Source organism: Lissotriton helveticus, chromosome 3_1 (genome assembly GCF_964261635.1).
Source record: "Lissotriton helveticus chromosome 3_1, aLisHel1.1, whole genome shotgun sequence".
In the NCBI taxonomy this organism is placed as follows: Eukaryota; Metazoa; Chordata; class Amphibia; order Caudata; family Salamandridae; genus Lissotriton; species Lissotriton helveticus.
Genome location: NC_136061.1, coordinates 800,521,583 through 800,541,733, shown reverse-complemented (window position 1 = coordinate 800,541,733; position 20,151 = coordinate 800,521,583). Strand labels below are relative to the sequence as shown.

The 20,151-nt window shown below is 45.9% G+C and overlaps 1 protein-coding gene and 1 long non-coding RNA gene across 6 annotated transcripts in view; one reads left to right on the top strand and one right to left on the bottom strand.

Annotated features, from left to right (window-relative positions):
* The window catches only part of LOC144822965 (uncharacterized), a 441,318-nt gene that overhangs the window by 311,498 nt on the left and 109,669 nt on the right, over positions 1–20,151 (bottom strand). For 4 of the 5 annotated variants that reach the window (XM_078681048.1, XM_078681050.1, XM_078681051.1 and 1 more), the window contains exon 6: positions 2,335–2,712. The exons of the other annotated variant lie outside the window; for it this stretch is intronic. In XM_078681048.1, coding sequence (XP_078537174.1) covers positions 2,335–2,712 — 378 coding nt within the window. The remainder of the gene's footprint in view (positions 1–2,334; positions 2,713–20,151) is intronic. 5 annotated transcript variants of the gene reach the window in all.
* LOC144822967 (uncharacterized) overlaps positions 1–20,151 on the top strand; it is a 98,089-nt gene that overhangs the window by 58,713 nt on the left and 19,225 nt on the right. The window lies entirely within an intron of this gene.

Here is a 20,151-nt window from a genome sequence, read left to right as displayed (position 1 = left end):
AGCTTGCTTCGGAGGCAGACAGGACGCCGACCCCCATGCCGGAGCACCTGTGGAATGTAGGCGACACAGGGTCATACAGTTGGTGGTAGGTTCGCTGGCTGCGTCTACTCGGGCAGCATATGAACTGGCTTGGAAAGAATTCTTGTCGTCTGGGGTCTGCAAACGGGATCCTGGCTGGAGTCGGTCGGAGGATGTGGTTCAGTTTATCCTTGATTTAATGGATAAAGGCTTATCCAGAGTCACCATAGCAGGAAAGTTAGCTGGCATTTCGTTCATGGGCAAGCTGATTTGAGGTTACTCTCCCTCTGCTGGGGAAGTAGGGAGGAGGATGTTGGAAGGGTGGTCTCAGGAGCGGTTGGTTAGGAGCCCCTTGTCATGGCAGACTTTGGCCCGGGTGTTAGAGGCATTGCCATTTATTTGTAGGGATGATTTTGAAGCGTGTCTTTTTGCAACACTCATGGTTTGGATGTTTTTTGGTGCCTTTAGAGTTTCGGAATTGTTGGGTTCCAAGATGTATGGGGGGTGGGGTGGGGGGATGTTCATTTGTCCGAAAGAGGTGTGCATTTATGAATATCTCGCTCAAAAACTGACCAAAGATGCAAAGGGAAAGGTATTTGGTTGGAAGCGTCTTCTCCTTCGGGGACATGTCCTTTACAGTGGGCTCGGCGTTGGTGGGTGGTTTCTGGGGGGGGGACCTGGAAGCTTGTGTATTTCAACATGCAGATGGAACTACGGTCACAGAATATCAATTGAGTATGGTGCTGCGAAAAGCTTTGCGGAGTATTGTCTGGATGATAAAAAATATGGTACTCATTCTTTTAGGATTGGGGCAGCGACAGAAGCTCATAACATGGGCTGGTCGGGGCAGGACATTATGCGCTTAGGGCGTTGGTCGTCCAATTGTTTTCAACGCTATGTGAGAGATGAAGCGGGGGAGGCGCTTGCGTCATCCTCTTTATCTTAAATCTGATACTGCTTTTCTTTTTCAGGTTCCGTGGCTGGCCCCCGTTCAGCGGCTATGACTATATGGATTATAGGAAGGATCACTTGTCCTGCATAACCAGGGTATGCAGGTTGGTGTGGGGTGTCTCCCAAGTAAAAGACCCTCATGCACGTGTAATTTAGGTTCTCGTAGCGGTATATGTTGTCTCCCCGCTCTCATTGACACGTGGGTGCATAATCCTTGGGTCAGTATTTTATGCACCCTCCGACAGGAGGTATTTACCCTTGGTTAAAACAGTAGTGATCGTGAATGGTGAGTGATAGGTGCTCAGGAAAGGTTCTTTAAAATACACAAACAATCAGACTGAAACTTTAATTGGTCTGGGTTTGAGTAAACTCAATGAAAAAGTTACTAGTGTGCAGCTATGGAATGATTTGGAATTCAAGCGCACTAATATAGTGAGATTAAAATGCGGTCGACATGTTTCAGCCCTGTTCGCCTATGTAGGTCAGTGGGCTTTCTTCAGGACCAGTGCGGGGTAGTGAATAAAGTGAAAAAAGAATAGGTTTTTGACCTGTTTCTTCAGTTGGTGGGAGGCGCATTGTACCTCTTGAAGTGACTGGTGACACTTCGTCGGGTTGGCGGCAATGAAGGGAATGCCTCACTGGGACTCTTCTCCTACAGGGCAGCTTGTGCTGTCTCTGCCTCTCTCAACCCGGATATATCCGGAGAGTACTCCCGCCATATTTGCGCACCATGGATTAGGTGCGCAAATATGGCGGGAGTACTCTCTGGGACCTGATTTATGACTCTTAACTACTACTTATTTCGGATCTACCCTTCCAGTCCATCAAATGAAATCCTTCTATTTTGAACCTCAACTGGAAGCTATATGGAATATATTACACATGTTGGAACTACACCGTCTATTTGAGAATACCATTAGATGAGACTATAATATGGTGAAACAATCTTGATTGGACCTTGATAAAATTTGCTCCGGCCCTGAGGAAGTGTTTGGGTATCTTCCCAAGACGAAACACGTGTTGGCTGTTTTTTGTCTGGCTACTTTGGATGATCCCAACTACGCTGGATCACCGATTGAAATCTGTGTCTTGGAAATAAAACTTCTCTTTGAAAGATACGATCTGGAGAACTTTCTTTGGACTGATACTTCTTATCAAATATTGTCCCTATATTGCTCGGGAACTAAGTTTGTTTATAGTTTTGTAAGGCGTTGGCCGAGGTTAATGTGTAAATGTGCACCTGTTTCAATAATGCGGCCTTTTTCACACAACATCTGTCTGTTGGTCTGCTCACCCCCCACCCCTCCCTCCCAATGTACATATCTCATTGTGCACACATTCTAAACTGAGAATTATTTATTGTACCTGTAACCTCCAGGGTCGCCTTGCTTTCCGCTTCATGTCTCGTTGACTTGTGCACAGTTTTACATATGAAGTCTGAGCCGTGATGATCTGAAACAGTTGGCGTGAACTTCAGCATACTTGTGACGCAGTGCGTCCTGTCCGGAAATGGAACGTGGCTAATGCTATGCGTGTATCCGGGCTTTTCTCTTAATTGCTCCGGATTGATGGCTTCGTTTTGAAATCTGGCCTCAGCTATCTCTTGTAGGCCCCCATCGTGACTCCTGCACCAGGTGATGGATATATCCTTTGGCTTGAAGCAACTTATCAGGCAGGTCAAAGCGCACTCCTCATGTTGTACAAGGGGGCGTGGCATAAAGATTTTGGACATTCTCGGGGCAGCTGAAAGAAATGCAGAATAAAGAACACGTGACCACAAACATAATATATGCTTTAACGTAATTCGTGGCGATTTGTGTTATTTGCACATACAAGTGTATAAAAATACGTAAACTGTGTATTATGAGTGCAGAGAATGTGGTCTAGTAAAGTCCTAATTCACATGTACCTTCTCCAAGTGTGTTTCTTCTTCTGTGCAGAGTGCCGCATGTGTGAGGCAAGCTGCTGCCATTCAAGTGGTATTAGGTGTACTGCGCATTCCGCGTGCCTCCAGCTATGTTGCTGAGCTTCTTGTCTCCCAGTCCGACCTTGTGTACTCCACGCCGGGGCTACTAAAAGTTACATCTTCTTTTTATGCTCAGTTATAATCAGCTACCCTGAAACTCGGTTCGTGATTACTTTGACACTATGCAACTGCTCGGGTTAGATCGTGCTCAGGGCGCTTATTTAGACTTGACCATCACCCTTGAAGAAATTGAGCAAGTCATTAGGACCTGCTCAGGGAAAAAGCATCTAGACTTGATGGGCTCACCACTGCTTTTTATAAAGAGTATGCCTGACTGCTGGTCCCACACCTTCTAGCTATGTACTAGGACTCCCTAAAAGCAGGCATCCTGCCGCCCTTGCTGAGGGAGGCAGTTATTACTGCACTCCTTAAACTGGATAAACCGGCCAACTGCTGTGACGCCTACCAAACCTTTTCACTAATAAATGCTGACAATAAATTGCACGCTAAGTTCCTCGCAAATCGTTTGCAGCACTCATGCACCTGATTGTAAGACCCGATCAGTCAGGCTTCATCCCTGGACGTTCTACTTCGCACAATCTTCAGACAACTTTCGCAGTGAAGCACCACTGCGACCATCAAGTCTCTGCATCCGCTGCCTTACTCGATGCCACTAAGGCGTTTGTCTCCTAGAGTGGGCACACCTCTTTCACCTCCTGGCACGGCTTGGCTTTAGTCCACGTTTCACCAAGCAAGTACAACTCCTTTACACTCTTCCCACGGCTCAAGTGTGCTTAAATGGGCTAATCTCTTATCCCTTCCCAGTCACCCAGGCCACAAAGCAGGGGTGCCCCCTATCACTGTAACACTGCTACTTTTCGCCATCAAGATAGAGCCGCTGTCAGCAAGGCTCTGGCAGCATCACACGAACAGAGTCATTGGTTTTACCACCAGGGGATTGATGGTATCGAAGTACCCGGATGACATCACTTTATACGCATGCCACCCACGGGCGACCCTGGCTCCTCTGAGGCAGGAGGTTGTGCGGTTCGGCGGCTATGCAGGTATATAGGTTTATTGACCTAAATCTATATTATTCCCTCTTACCAATAGTTCACAGCCATTCACAACTGAGTACCCTTTGAAATGGGCAACGGACCTGGTCAGATACCTGGGCATATGGCTCAGGCATGATACGTAAGAACTAAGTCGAACAAATTGCAGCCGGGCCATGGCCTGATTAGAGGACAGAGTCCCTACTTTGTCCAAATTGCCCCTATTCCTTGCTGCCCGTATTGCGATAGCACAGATGATCATCCTTCCAAATTCCTCTTCCTTAACATCCCCCTACCACTTATGGCACACTTCCTCAAACGTTTCAAATATAACATAGTGATGCTTATATGGGCGGGTAAACAGCCATGGGTCTCCTGGAAGCTCCCCGCTCTACCACTCGCATAGGGAGGGTAGGGCGCACCAGACATGACATTAGATACTTATTGAACCCAGGCTCAATTCCTTCACCTTATTGCTATACCCAGCTCCATTCCAACTACATACTGCCATTGAAACAGACAGACGCTGCCCCTTGTCTGATATCAACAGTGTTATATCTACCTCGTAGAGCACCAAAGGATGAAATCGACACGGTTGAGTGCATATGCTGGACATGGGAGGGTTGGGGAAAAGGGCAGGGCTGTCACTCCTATATGCCCCCTCCATCCCACCATCCAACAACCACTGCTACTACTTAAGGGTGCCATCAAACCAGCATATAAGCACAATCGCAGACTGTTATCAGACCTGTACCCTGATGGTCAGTTCCTTCTGCCATCCCCATTTGAGGCCACAGCATATCCGTCCCCCACGCTACTGAATACCCTAGTATACTATCAATTGAGGGCTACATGCCGCACACTACCTGCCACATTTCCATCCTTGCCGCCAGACCTCCCAGCGCTGGAACATATCCTCACCTCCCCATCCCCACGTAAACTGATAACATGTCTCTACAGCACTATGCAGAATTTCTCACTGGTTGCGCTCCCGAAAGCACAAGTTACATGGGAGGAGGACACTGACCCAGCCATAACTTATGCGCAGTGGTCTTCTTGTTGCGGGTAATTGAAGCTGTTCTCCACCAATACAGAGAATGTGTCGTTGACTTTAAATTTCTGCATCATCTCTATCACACCCCTTTACAACTATTCAATAGGGGGCTAGTTCCAGACCCTCACTGTCTATGCTGAAGCTCACCCCAAGCTTCCTTTATCCATCTCGCATGGCAGTGCCCAACGGAGGGGTCCTGCTAGAGGGAGATGTACGAGCATATACAAAAGAATCACCAGACACCTGCTCTCTTATTACCCCCTGGTGGGTCTGCTGAATTATTTTAAGGATACACCCAACAAGCACAGTCATCTCACTGCCATGCTTCTCCTGTTGGCTAAGCGGAGGGTGGCCATACACTGGGATAGGAAACTCACTCCCACCGTCAAAGCATGGCTTTGTGATGTAACATATTGAAAATAGCAGTTGACCAACTCCCGGGTTCTTATGCTGTTCCGCTACCGTCCCAAATATATCTGGGAGCCATTTACCTCCTTCCTTCACCGGAAGGACTCAAACTCGCCAGCACTCGCTTTAATGCCCTGAAAGGCATACTTGTAATACACAGCAAGGGATAGCTATCACGTTTGCGACGGAGTAGCCTATCTGCCAAAATCTAAATCAGGCCCTATGTTCCCATAGTCCTATAATACAGAAGAAAAATGCCCCATTGGTGGGCACTTGTACTGCACCCTCTCAAAACCCAATACCTTCAGGTCAAGCTGATTACATTACATCTTTTTCTGAGGGAATATGGACCCTACAAAGCACACTTGCTAACTCATTCCAGGTAGGTGGCAGGGGAATGGGAAAGGGAAAACATGTTTGACAGGTCTGGCATGAATCTTTAGGTATAGAATGGTAGCTCTCCACCCCAGGCTATTGCATATGAAAAGGAGGAGGATGCATGAAGCTAAGGAACTGTCAAAGAATGGGAAACTGAAATTGTCGCCCAAGATAAAACTGTGTCCCAATCATGACACCGCATTGTTTCAAGATTTTCAAACAAAGTGAGAAGTCAAGTTGTTGGCGCTTCACATCGCTACAAAGAATGTCAAATCGAAAGGACAGCAAAGGGGAGTTACAAAATGGCTACAGTCTCATGTCTATAGCAAGGAGAAGACCCCTGATCTACCATTAAAGAGATGATCAGAGATAAAGTAGAGATGTGTGAGAATGTCCCATTGATAGTGTTACCAGAGGTAACAAGAGGCACATTCAGATATTCTAAGTACTTTAATTACTCATTTTGGAAGGTGGGTCATTCAGAGTCTTTCAAATTCACATAAAGAACACTGCCCCAATTTCTGAAGCTAGTTTTCCTCAATTGCTTGATCCATATTTTCACACAGACCGAAGAAAGAGATGCATGCAAATGAGCGCGTGAGTTTATATGAGTGCACACATAAAATCGTGTGTGTGCAGATGAGTGTGCATGTTCGGACTGCCTTATAGCGCTATCAGGCAGTGCCCGAAGGGCTGGTCTGGGAGGTCAGTATATGGTCCAGGTATTTGGTGTTTGCGGGCTGATTTCATGGTATGCTGGGGCAGTTGTTTCTGTTGTTTTCCCTGACATTAAAACAAAAACTGCTTGCAGCAAGCTCAAATTTACTCAGTCTTCTATACCATAAATAACACGTAAACAGTTTGTTTTTTCAAGTTCAAAACTGCCCCAATTTGCAAACATGGTCCCCTTTCAAGCTATCCAATTCATTAATGGGGTCCTCATTTATTTTGGAGCCCAGGCTGTCCCAATTCGACACGGAGTGTGCACTTGAGTTTGTGTGCATTACAGTGTGCTCATGAGCGTGTATGCACAAGTGTGTATGGACATGATATGGTGGACGTGTGTACATGAGTGTGTATGTGCTTGTGAGTGTATGTGGAAATGACTGCATGCTTAGAAATATGTGTTTGGATCTGAGAAGCCTCACTCAGCCTTGCAAGCTTCCGAGTTCAATAAAATGAGTACCACTGAGTTGGGTAAATGTGCGCTTTTGCAGATACATGTTGTATATACTCAATATATCACCTGTTGGGAAGTCTCAGTCTCATACCCCCCTAGTATTATTGACTAAGCTACACTTACAGAGGTTCACGGTTGTTGAAAACAAAACAGGGTAACTTTTGCAGTTAACGAGACCCATTTTCTTTGGTAAGCTGTATGCAAGGTATCTTGACTTTCATCCTGCATTTTATACCAGTTGGAAATCAAGGTCAGTTGCTTGAAAGTGGATAGTAGCATCACTGGGATATTCGCCAATTCATATTTTGAAACTGTCTGGTGTAGGTCAAAATATTTTTTTTCCCGTGGAGACTAGCAGTCCCAATTAGCCAGTTGCTGCTGGTGGGCGTGCCCGTCAAGCTTCAGAGTCTGATATTTTGGGAACCAATGACCATAGATAAACAATTATTTTGTTTTGGGACAGTGATGCAAAGCATCTAAACACCATTTGTGAACGTCTATGTTTACATCTATTGACACATTAAAGCCAGGTCTGTTGCCAATGCTTGTTTTTTATGGAGACGTGGGCTGCACTAGCGAATTTATTAACAAGCATTTACAATGCAACGGTCTCGCCTTTGCCAAAGTTAGAGCTATTGGCATTGTAAATGACAACATTTTTATTTATGTGTTGGTTTTGAAAACAGATAAATAAATGGCATTGTCATTTACAATGTCAATAGCTTAATCTCTCGCAAACGCGAGACCTATTGCATTTGCATTCACCCACAGAGAGCCACACACACAGAGAGCCACACACACAGAGAGCCCCACACACACACAGAGAGCCCCACACACACACAGAGAGCCACACACACACAGACAGAGAGCCCCACACACACACACAGAGCCACACACACACACAGAGAGCCCCACAGAGATTCACACACACAGAGAGCCCCCCACACACACACAGAGGGAGCCCCACACACACACTGAGCCCCACACACACACAGAGAGCCCCACACACACAGAGCCCCCCACACACACACACAGAGCCCCACACACACAGAGCCCCACACACACACAGACAGAGCCCCACACAGAGCCACCTACACACACACAGAGCCACCCACACATAGAGCCACCCACACACAGAGAGCCACACACACACAGACAGACCGAGCCACACACACACAGACAGAGCCACACACATACAGACAGACAGAGCCACACACCCAGAGCCACACACACAGAGCCACACACACAGAGCCACACACACACTGTGCGGTGTAACGTTAGGCCGAGACCATAAATCATTTGAAGGTCCAAGTTAGACAGTTTCTCTGAAATTGCTGTAGTGCTAGCAGTGAAAAAATGCAGTCTATTGATTGTGTATGTATTTAGTTTGTAATACCTTAAGAGTATTTTTAATCAGTATTTTACAGGGTCATTTATTGGATTATAAAGAGAACCGTTTCCTCTTTTTTCCTAAAACGTTTTCTTTTAAGTGTCAGAAATCCCCCTATCTCAGTATGCTTACAATTTTTTAAGAAACGTTTTTCACAGTGAACCTAGTCTAGATTCACATGCTGTGTATTATTATAGAGATGTTTTTAATGGCGTATCTTTAGTTTGTTCATATCATTGTTTTTTTTTTTTGCCGAACTGTTTTACATCCTAAAAAACATGATGGGGATTTTTTTATTTTTTTTAAGTTGATATGTTGATTGTGATTTATCCAAATCCTGAATCTGTGAGCCACTATGGACATGGTAGCTGCTCTAAGAAGCATGCATATCATAATACTCATCATTTATACTGAACAATTATTTAGTGCAGGATTTAAATTAAGATATTGTAAGCATTTGCAAACTGCTGAAAATATGTTTTGGGGTTAGAAAAAGGATGGCCTATAATAACTCTATTTTGAGCCAGTCAAAAAAAAAACCCAGCTAGTTATCCTTTATATAGCATACGTTTCTAATGGGTAATTGACGCTTACTTTGTTTTGGTAGTTTTGCATTCCTGTAAATATACTTATCTTATCGCCCCAGGTGCCTGGACCTTGAGCTGTACTTTTCTTACTGACCTTCGGAGACATTCTGCGTTTGAAATAAATTAAAATTGAGGGTGGATTTTTTACTCCCGCTGAGAAACCTTTCCGAGTGAAGGAATGTGGTAGGTAACAAGCAGGCATAGAGGTATCTTTCTTTAACATTTTTTAAGCCGCGTTCTTCTCTGACTCGAACCTTCAAGGACTATTAGTTCACCAGACCAGTCACTGAGTGCAAACTCTGACCTAACCGACCAGTAGCCCACTGGATTTGCCAGATAGTTAATGTGGAGCGGAAGGCCATGCCCAATGTAAAATGTAGAACATGTAATACATGCAATTAAGCCTCTTGCAGTGTTGGAGGTAGATTGGATTTCACATATTTCATTGCGTACAAAGCTTTTGTAGTCTTATTAAAAAAAGTAGACTCTTTTTACCCTTTACCGCTCACTCCAGTGAGAATCTGATTAAAACATGGTAATGAAAACTCTGTCCACTAGATATCTTGAGCTCTTTTCATTCCCCTTATGTCATCCTGAGGTCTGTTATGTACACTGATTCTGAAGAAGGCAAGACCCTATGGGTGGTTTGCAAGGGCGGCTCCTCAGCAGCGAAAAAATAAAACGATATTCGGTTATTGTTTTTATTTTTAAGCAGCTGGCTCAGCCAGCGTGTGCAGGGAGGGGACGGGCCGGGCCAAGAGAGCGGGTAGGAGTAGTGATATGTCAAATATGTGTTTGCCTGGCCTTCTCAGACCGACCAAAACAAACGAGCACTTAGGTTTGCTCAATGCAGCCTGGCTGGAGAAACCCCACAGACTTCCTGACCTGAGCGGAGCTGAGTGTCTTTTCGGCCCACTCAGACCAAATGGATTGGACAGGGAGTCTGATGCAGCCCCAATGCCTGCTGGGCTACGAAAGAGGAAACACCCGGCGCGACATAGCCGGCAACAAAGGTATGTTTTTTCTTTTTTATTATACTCCCCACCCTCGTTCCCCCTCCAGCGCACACTTACATCCCCCATCCCACTACCTTTTGTATGTGGCGGCTGCCACTGGTGGTTTGACACAGCAGCACATAAAAAACTCTTGACCGCACTGAAAAAAATCCCTTGAATACAGAAAGATGTACAGTCATGAAGGAAAGAATATAAATATGTCCTAGAAGAATATAATGGACACTACCTCAGACTAGTTAGTTGCAGCAAGCAAGCCTCAAGATAGTGTGGCCTTCTGGAGAATTGTTAATCTGCCTTACTTTAATGATGCTCCATCCGCTTCACATGAAAACGCAATAAGCCAACACATGGGAGAACCACTTTCCAAAAGTGCATTCCTATCGTCAGTCTGACTCACCCATTTGGGGGAGGGGGAGAGGAGATTTCATCAAGAGGTGGCCCCGTCATTTTAGCATGCCTATCAAGGTGAATGAGGTATTGGATGCCCCAATGGAAAAGCCGATGGACTGGATTAAGTCCCTATGGATATTTACAAATCAACATTATTTTGTGGGCACCTATTTTAAATACATTTAATAGGGCAGCTCTTATAAGTAGAATACCCCACTCATGGTCTAGGTCAGTAATTGTCCCGATTGTAAAGAAATTAATCAAAATCTTGTTTTTATTGCTAAATTGTGCACAATAGAGTCATGTAAACATTTGCATGCACAGTGCTACAACTCATCATTTCATAAAGACCCACCTTCTGATAATATCTCCAGAGCATTTTCAAGTTTAAGCCATTATTCAGCACAAAGTAGACATGAATGTAACTGCTCATAATCTGTCAGTAATGCCATTACCTCAATGCTGTATTACTATTTATGTTTTCACACTGTTAACTACCTTAATGCTGTCTTGTTTTACCCTCTTTGGTGGACAGTTACAACCCACACGAATTCTCAAATGTATCTCGAGTAAACTTCTGTGCATAAAATGTAAAGCGCTCTGATACCTTCGGGTCTCGCTAGCGCTATATAAAACTATAAAATAAGATAATAAAAAGTAAGAGTTTGTGGCACCTTGCTAAATAGGTTTACTGGCTGTCAAAGAAGGAGAACATGGGCGGACTACAAAGGAATCATACATCTTGTGTTCAGGACTTGCAGGGAAAGTCACAGTCATCAGTGTTGGATACTCCACACTTCCAAAGTCTTTAGAAAAAACCTTTGTGTAATCGCACAACTTCAAAGCCCATCATGGGGAAGATCTCATTAACTAGGCATGATGTCCGTCACGCTGGAGGTAGGTAGGGAGACTGTGGTTTAGCAGTATAGGAATCTATTTGGGAAAATGGGAAGAACAAAGGGGACTATTTGTAGTTTGGGGATGAGGGACAACCACCAAGATGTGGCTGATGTACCATCCTCCCAATTTACGGTATATGCAAATGTAAACACTATAAATGTACATTTGCATACACCTAAATAGGGCAGATGGGGCATCCCACAATTTTTGGTGAACATTTTTCATCTGCTAAACTTGAAATAATAATCAAAGTTTCTTGTTTTGATACAGGAGGGGAAACTCTCCAACCAGAGTAACTACTCTGGAGTTCATCAGTTTGTCCACTGTATCAGCTCCACGACCAGTTCTTTCTTTACTCAGGCAGCATCTGCAGTCCCCACGGTGTAAGATACAATGAGCAGGTGTCCCTGGAATCTTCACTTGGTGCCTCAAAATGCAGATGCTGCAATCACTGCAGTCAGACAAGTAGCCCTCTTGGGAAACATTCCATTCCATGCCTCAGTAGCTCACAAGGAGCCTTGCAAAAACATATTTTGTTATGCACTGCCACATACTATTGCTTCATATTATGAATGACATAAACACAGACATACAGATGCTAATGCACGTAGATGCCTACTTAGATAAGCCATTCATTTAGCCCTTCATGACACAAAATAACAGTTTTGCTAATACACTACATTTTGAACTTCTGGGTGCTGCACCAGCCACAGTGAATGATCTAATCACTAGCACACACGTGCGCACACACACACTCATGTGCACCGGCACTCACATGCAGACGCTCTGAGCATACACACATAATATGTATTTGCAAAATCACACCTTGATCACTAGGGGTATCTTGGCACTGAAAAAAAGATTGTTACCCAACTTAACAGAACCCATTTTATCGACCTCAGAAGGATGAGAGGCTGATTGAAGCTGCTGAGATTCGAACACAGATTTCTACTCACACACAGGTGCACATACTCACACTTGTATAAACACAATCATGTTCACACATGCACATGAGCACACACTTCTGCACCGACATTCATATGAACACATATAACATGTATCTGCAACGGCACACATTTACCCCAGCCCAGTGATACTCATTTTATCGACCTCGAAAGGCTTAGTGAATCTTCTGAGATTCAAACACATATTTCTATGCACACAGTCATGTCCACACATACACAATATCATGTCCATACACACTTGTGCATACACACTCATGAGCTCGCTGTAATGCACACAAACTCAAGTACACACTCATTGTCGAACTAGGATAGAAAATAGTCTGGTCTCCAAAATAAAAGAGGCCCTCATTAGTGAAATAAATAGCTAGAAAGGGAACCATGTTTGCAAATTGAGGCAGTTTTGAACTTATAAAAACTCCCTATTTAAGCATTCTGGATGGTATAGAACATTGTGTGAATTTGAGCTTGCTGCAGGCAATGTTTCTTATAATATCAGGAAAAACAACAGTAAAAAATGCACCAGCAGACCATACAAACTGTCCGTAAACAGCCAAGAAACTGACCCACATACTGACCAGTCAGACAAGCCCATCTTGCACTGCTTGACTGCCCTATAGGCCAGTCTGACTCTGCACTCTCACCAGCACACACACAATATTCATGTGTGCATACTCATATATGCACCCAAACGCTCATGTGCATACACAGGCCAACATGCACAAGCACAAATGCACAATCGTGCACACACACTCATGCAACAACACGTTTACGAAGGCAGATGCCCACACTTGTGCAAACACTCACGCATGCATATTGACATGCATACACACTAACAAAAACTCACATTCACACACATAAAAACATTTAAAATGTTTTTACTTGCTGTAGAAGATGGCTTATGTTACTTACCTTGTAAGCATCTGTTCTTGCCATGTAGTGCCAAGTAAGGTGAGGTAGAAATGCTTTCAACGCCAGGTGAACAGCTTGAAGCTCTAAGTAGCTGATATGGAGATTCTGGTGTGTCACATCCTAGAGACCCTGAACTGTCAGATCTAGTAAATGGGCACCCCACCCTGTGAGGGATGCATCTGCTGTCATCACGATCTGTGGCACAGGGGACGATGAACAGATGCCCTTTAATCAGAATTTGGGGGTTCCACCACTACAGAAAGCGATGAGTGTGCCTGTATACCAACACTAGATTAATGAGTTGACCCTGTGATGGAGTTCACTGTTGTGCTAAACATTTCTGTAGAGAATGCATGTTTACTCTTGCATGGGCACTATGGCAATGCATGACGCCATCTTCCCTAGAAGATGCATGAAAGTTTTGGCTGTTAAAAAGTGATTATCTTTAGGGTGCATACAGCAACAGTCAATGAAGGGCTGTGTCAAAGCAGTTAATATGTTTGTATTTACCATGCCAAAGAGGTGTCCTTATGTTTACTGTATCGTATGTGAAAGAAGACGTACTGAGCAAATTATCAATAAAAAGAAATTATTAAAAAAGTGACTGTCTTGGAATTGTGGTAGCAGTATTTGGAAATTTCGAATCCTGGCTGGATTTGGATAGGCTAGACCTATGCGATAGTTGAGCACTGAAGGTTGAAGATGGGGTATTTGAGCATTGATAGTAAATTCCAGGTGTTGTAGAATATTTATGGTAATTTGTGAATGACACAGTAGGTGTTTATTGGCTTTGATAAGCCAATCGTCCAGATATGGATAGACATGAATGTTTTGTCTTCTTAAATGCACTGCTACTACAGCTCACCGCTAAGCATTTAGTGAGCACCCTGGGTGCAGTGGTGACTCAGAATGGAAGAACTTTGAATTGATAATATTTTCTTGCTATGACAAATCTGAGATATTTGCGATGTGCTGGGTGAATAGGGATGTGAAAGTGAAAGTAGAAGTGGAAGAACTTGTTGAAATGTGACCATATGGAAATGTTCTGATAGTATGTAGTGGTTTAAAGGCCTGATATCTAAAAAAAAAAGGCCATAGAGGGATGTCCTTTTTGAGAATTAGAAAGTACATGGCGTAAAACCCCTGATCCTTGATGATGTATTGGGACTGGCTCTATAGCTCCTTTGCGTAATAGAGCTTCCACTTCCTGTTTGAGCAGCTGTTGATGTTCCAGGGAGATTCTGTGTGTGAGAAGTGTAATATTGGAAGGATTGCTGATGAGCTCCAGGCAATAATCATGTTGGATAATGTCCAAAGCCCACCTGTCTGATGTTATTGACTGCCAGGTGGGAAGAAACAGCTGTATTTCACCCTGACAGGTGTAGGATGATCGGGGGCAATAATGAGCGAGTCACTGCTTGTTGGTGGATGGGGACGTACGAGCTGGTGTACCTCTACCCCATCCTTTGGAGTTGTTACCCCTGTAATTGCCCCTGATATAACCTCTGATGGAGAGGATTGATTTTGTGGCCTGTATGAAGATGTAGAGGCATCTGTGGAAGTGGTTTTGGGACCTCCTCTATAGGAGGAGCGACAAAAGGAGCCTCTATTGGTAGGTGTTTGAAGTGCTCTCATAGATTTACCCCCGCTGTGAAGGGGTTAAAAGGATCTGCTCGCCTATGACAAACACAAGCGTCAAGAAATCCTTCTGTTATGACAGAAAAGTGGACCTAAAATGTGAGAAAGCTATGGAGTCTGGCTTTCAACAGCCTGTCTTTAAATTCTGTTGAGAGAATACAAAGATCCTAAATAAAAAAGTTTCTCCCACTGAAATCACGCATTGCGATCTATGGAAGAGCCAGTGCTATAGGAGGAATGCTTAAAATATACTTTTAAAATAGTAATATAAACAAAATAACATTATAATGACTTGGAACCAATATCATATCAATATCATTATTCTACATGTAGTCAGTAATCTCCTTTTAAACTCCTCCACGTTTTCTTATCATAACAACTCCTGATATCGGCACTTTTTTATATATTAAAAAAGAAATTACATTACCTGTCACCCATTACAGATAAGAAGAGACGTCACAAAAACCCAAACCATATATTGGCCAGTCTGGTGCTCCTTTTAGAAAGAGCTAGATCATAAAATGGTCTGGACCCAGTCCACGAGGAGGGGTGAATTGAGATGTGTACTTTATTTTGAGGACAGAGTCCATCTTGACTATTCTGAGCGCAGCTGCCATAAAGCTGTATGCTCAGGGTCAGATATCTCTGAAACGAGTGTGTGTTAGATTGTGTGCTGCTGGTCTTCCCTGCGAGATCACTCTATTTGGATTCTGGCTTTCATTGCTAGAGGACTTTGTGGAAAAATACAAACTGGGGGGCACTACCAACCAGAATATAAGATCCTTAATTATTGCCCGGCGATGTCGCCTCTTGAACCCACAAAGAAGTTAAACTATTGAAGAGGCAGGCGCTGGAGACTGGAAGGCAGGAAACAAGGTTTTTATTCGCTCCGGAGGAGAACACAACGAAAACGGACAGAAGGTATCGTTCTGAGGTGCTCTAACTGCATCCCTGAGGCCTGGCCTCTTATACACAAGTTTATCTCTTTATTACATGTAACACATTCTCGTTGATACTTTGATGTACGGAAAGACATCCTCAGAATCCCCCCTTCCCAGCCCGTTCCCATGCAAGGCTACAGTGGAAGTCCCCGCCCCGTTCACAACAGGTGATGATCATCGCGCAGCTGGGTATTCCGCCGATTCACGGAGTGTGCGGGTTTCGATCGGATCTCGTGGGATGGGGGGGGGGGCTTTGATCATCTCGGGGGTCCTTTGAGGAGGGAAGCTTCCTATTGTATGGGGAGGGGCAAGAGATTGGTATCGGCAGAGCTAGGTGTCGGCCTGGGAACGGGGAAGACAAACGGGCACACGGGGAAAAGGGGTTTGCATCAAAAGGGCCGGAGGTCATGACTGGGAAGCAGGGAGGTGTCGCGCTGGGAACAGGATGAGGGCCTGGGGCAGAGCAGCGCCGAAGAGGGGTTTATGACTCAAGGCAGGTGCAAGCAGGGGGGGTTGCCAGCGAAGTTAGGAGAGAGAGAGAGAGACGCGCTGGCTCTCGGCGAGAGCAGGGAAGCCATGGTGTCCAAAATGGCGGCTGTTTTACGCGCACAAAAGGTTTAAGGAGAGCAAGAGGGCGCCGATAATGTTGACGGTTTTCAGCCTAACTTTTAACAGTCCTCCCTTTTCAACATATCTAGCCAACTTGCTTACTCAATGTCAATTTTCATCAAATTCCTAACTTCGGTATCATATAATGCCCTCATATGTTCGCTTCCAATGTCCACAGTTTTGGGAAAAATACGACTCGCACATAAAGAACACATAGGTGGCAAACATTGAATTCCTAAGCATAGGCCACATATTACAACTACGGGAATCAGGATAATGGTGAGCAGTCTCCAGCCCCAGCTTTTGACGGTGTCCCAGAACCAACCACCAAGCGACCATTCTTCTTGCTCTTGGTGAACTTCCGAAGAGAGTCTGTGAAGATGCTCGATGGCTTTGTACACTGAGGGTGAGTTGTCCGGTATGTATGTACAACAGCTGGCCCCAATAATGCGGCATGCTCCTCCACGGTCCGCCAGAACCACATCTAGAACGAGGCGGTTCTGAAGAGCCACCAAACGGACCGCTTGGAGCTCGGCAGTGTTGTTGGCAAAGATGCCCGCTGTGATGTTCATGGTTGTCTCGACTGCCTGAGTCAAATGTCGGATGGCACGGCTGTTTGCCATCGGGCCCCAGAGGGGGACGAGTCCTTTCATAGCATCGAGGAACTGTGCCCCTGTTGAGTCGGCTTGCTCAACGTCTTTGGCTCGTTTTTGTCTGTGGTGATTCGCTGGGGCCACATAAGTTGGAGGAAGGACGAAGGAGATGTAGCAAGTGCCCCCCCAGCCTTTGGGGAGCCAGGTGTAGGCCTTCGTGCCACAGATGAAATACATGTTTGGGGATGACACAAAGGAAGGTGGATCCGTGGAGTCCAAAGTTCTGGTAAAGCGGCAAGCGCTGTGACCCACCAGCTGTGTCCCAAGTCCTTCTACACACATGTGGCCTGTGACGTTGATGACCGTCAGGGCCACAGTCAGAGTGGCAGCCGTTCGTTTCCGCAGATAGGAGAAGGTGGGTCTGGTTGGATTGTTGAACACCTGCATTTCGATTCGTTCTTTGGCCGGAATGTCCATTTGGATTGAGTCGCTGGGGGTCAGCGGGCAGAAGTGTGTCTTTGTCTTGTTTCGCCCGGCCCCATGAGAAGAATGTGCTGCAGCTCTGCTGGAGGTGGCATTTCCCGTATAGCTCTCTTGCAGGAGGATCAGCCAGGCAAGGCAGGAGCCGTGGACGGAGAAGGGTGAAGGGATGAATGGTATTGAATGTCCAGTGGCATGGGGTAGCAACCCACAGATCCAGCAGTTGGTGGCGTTGGTGGCAAGATTGTGCTGGTGAAGTAGCTGCACGAAAGAGTTGTTCCAAAACTCCTTTCGCCTCTCTCTTAGTTGAGGAGAGAGCGAAATTAGATAATGTTCCTTCATGGTGGTAGGCTGAGCAGTGGTTAGGAATGTTTCGTGAGCAGGTGCGTGTTCTTCCATAATCCAGAGCGTAGTCATGAGGAGAAAACAGAGGAGGATTACGATGAAGAGTGCAATTGTCTTTGAGCTATGGAGTCTGTCTGTTCTCGGATTTCTGTAGTGGGTATTTCCTGTTGTCTCAGTCGGCTTCTTGTTTGGCGCTTCCATCATCTTCTTGTCTGGCGCTTCCATCATCTTCGTCTTCAAGGTGCTCGGTAGTGGGCAGGACCACAGACTTAGTTTCAGCCTCTCTCCAGGTAACCCTTGGTAGTTTGGGTCACCGTTCTGAGATCCTTTAACCTAGTCCGTGGCCTACTTAGCCGAAGCTCCCTCCTTTCGACGCAGGAAATACCCTTCTCGAGATGGCACAGTGGGGTCAGGATGTTTTGAAAGTTCAAGTGTCTCTGTATCAGGGTAGCAGTTCAACGATGGTCGGTCCTGGTTCAGGAGCTCTTCTTGGGTGTTGACGGTGTCTGTCGTGGCCAGGGCTGGAGAGACCTTTTTGCAGTGATGAGCGTGCAGCCAGTGTTTCTTCCCCTCCACTCGAAGTGCGGTCCGAGTGGTGATCAGCACTTGCCAGGGGCCCGTCCACCGGGGTTCCAAACTCTTTGATCGCTGAAAGTTTCGGATCAGCACGAAGTCCCCCGGCTGGATGGCGTGACCCGGACCCCTGGAAGCATCGGGGATGGCCTGCTGCACCTGCTGATGAAGGACAGACAAAGTTTCAGTCAATTTGTACAGATAATCAGACATTAGGACATCCGGAACGTCATGAATGGACGTTGGTTTCGGGGCAGACCAGACGCTCATGGGTCGACCGAAGACAACTTCATAAGGGGTTAAGTGATGTCGGGTGGGGGTAGAGCGCATCGATAGCAATGCCAATGGGAGGGCGTCTGGCCATTTCAGGCCCGTCGTAGCCACTATTTTGGCCAGTTTAAGCTTTAGTGTGGCGTTGTGTCGTTCGACAAGCCCAGCAGATTGAGGGTGGAAGACTGCGTGGAATTTCTGTTTGATACCCAGCCCATTTAGGATGAGCTGGATAACGTTGGCTACAAAGTGGGGGCCATTATCACTCCATAAAACACGACAGAGGCCATAACGGGGGAAAAACTCCTTTAACAGGACCTTTGCAGTGGCCATAGCGGTGTTGTCACGGGTTGGATATGCTTCCACCCATTTGCTAAATGCGCACACCACGACAAGTACATATTTCAGGCCTTGGCATCTGTCTAGCTGGATGTAGTCCATCTGCAGGACTTCAAATGGGTGGTTTGGGACCCCAAATCCCCCCCCGGGGTACTACAGTTCCCTTCCCGGGGTTGTGTTGCAGGCATATTAAGCATTGTTGGACCAGGCGTTTGGCGGAATCTGGGATCTTGTCATTGTGCCAAACCCTGGAGACAAGTTCGATCATGGGGGCTGATCCTATGTGGGCAGGGGAGTGTGCCATGGTTAATATGGGAATCAAGTATGAATCAGGTAGCAACCATCTGTTCGTGTCTTTTGTCCGCCAGCAGCCTTCATCGTCTTTCAATCCCACCCGTGCCCATTCAGTCAATTCGTGTTGTGTGCTAGCCGTTTGTATGTCTCTAATTGTGTCCTTGGCGTCAGTCCAGTTTTCTGCTTGTGACCTGGTCACGTACATACGTGTTGTCGTTCTATTTTCAGCTGTCGTTCGGGCGGTGATGTCGGCTAGTGCATTTCCCTGTCCAATAATGTCTGTCACCTTCTTGTGTGCCTGGCATTTGATAACGGCAAGTTTGTTGGGGAGGAGGACAGCTTCGATTAAGGCGGAGACTAAATCCCCGTGCAAAATGGGTGTGCCGTGTGAGGTCAAGTATCCTCTCTCCCTCCAGAGGAGCCCAAAATGGTGAACCACCCCGAAGGCATACTGGCTGTCGGTGTAAATGTTCGTCGTGGTTCCTGTTGCCAGGATGCAGGCTCTCGTCAAAGCAATCAGTTCCGCTGCCTGGGCAGATCGCTGGGTGATGCGGGCTGTTTCTACTACAGTTCGAGCCGTGGTGACTGCATAGGCAGCGGAAGTGGTACCATCGGAGAGTTTGATGCAAGAACCGTCCACCCACAACTCCCCGTCGGGGTCAGGGAAAGCTGTGTCTCTGAGATCGACCCTACTCCTGGTCTGTTCGTCCGTAAGAGTCACGCAGTCATGTACGGGGTGCACATTGGGATCGTTCTCTGGCAAGGGTAACAGAGTTGCTGGGTTCAGTGTGGTGCATCTTTTCAGAGTGATATGGGGGGCAAGCAAGGTTAGTTCGTATCCAGTCAGTCGTGCACTCGTCAGATGTTGCGTCTTGGTTTGGTTCAGGAGGGTGTCGACTGCA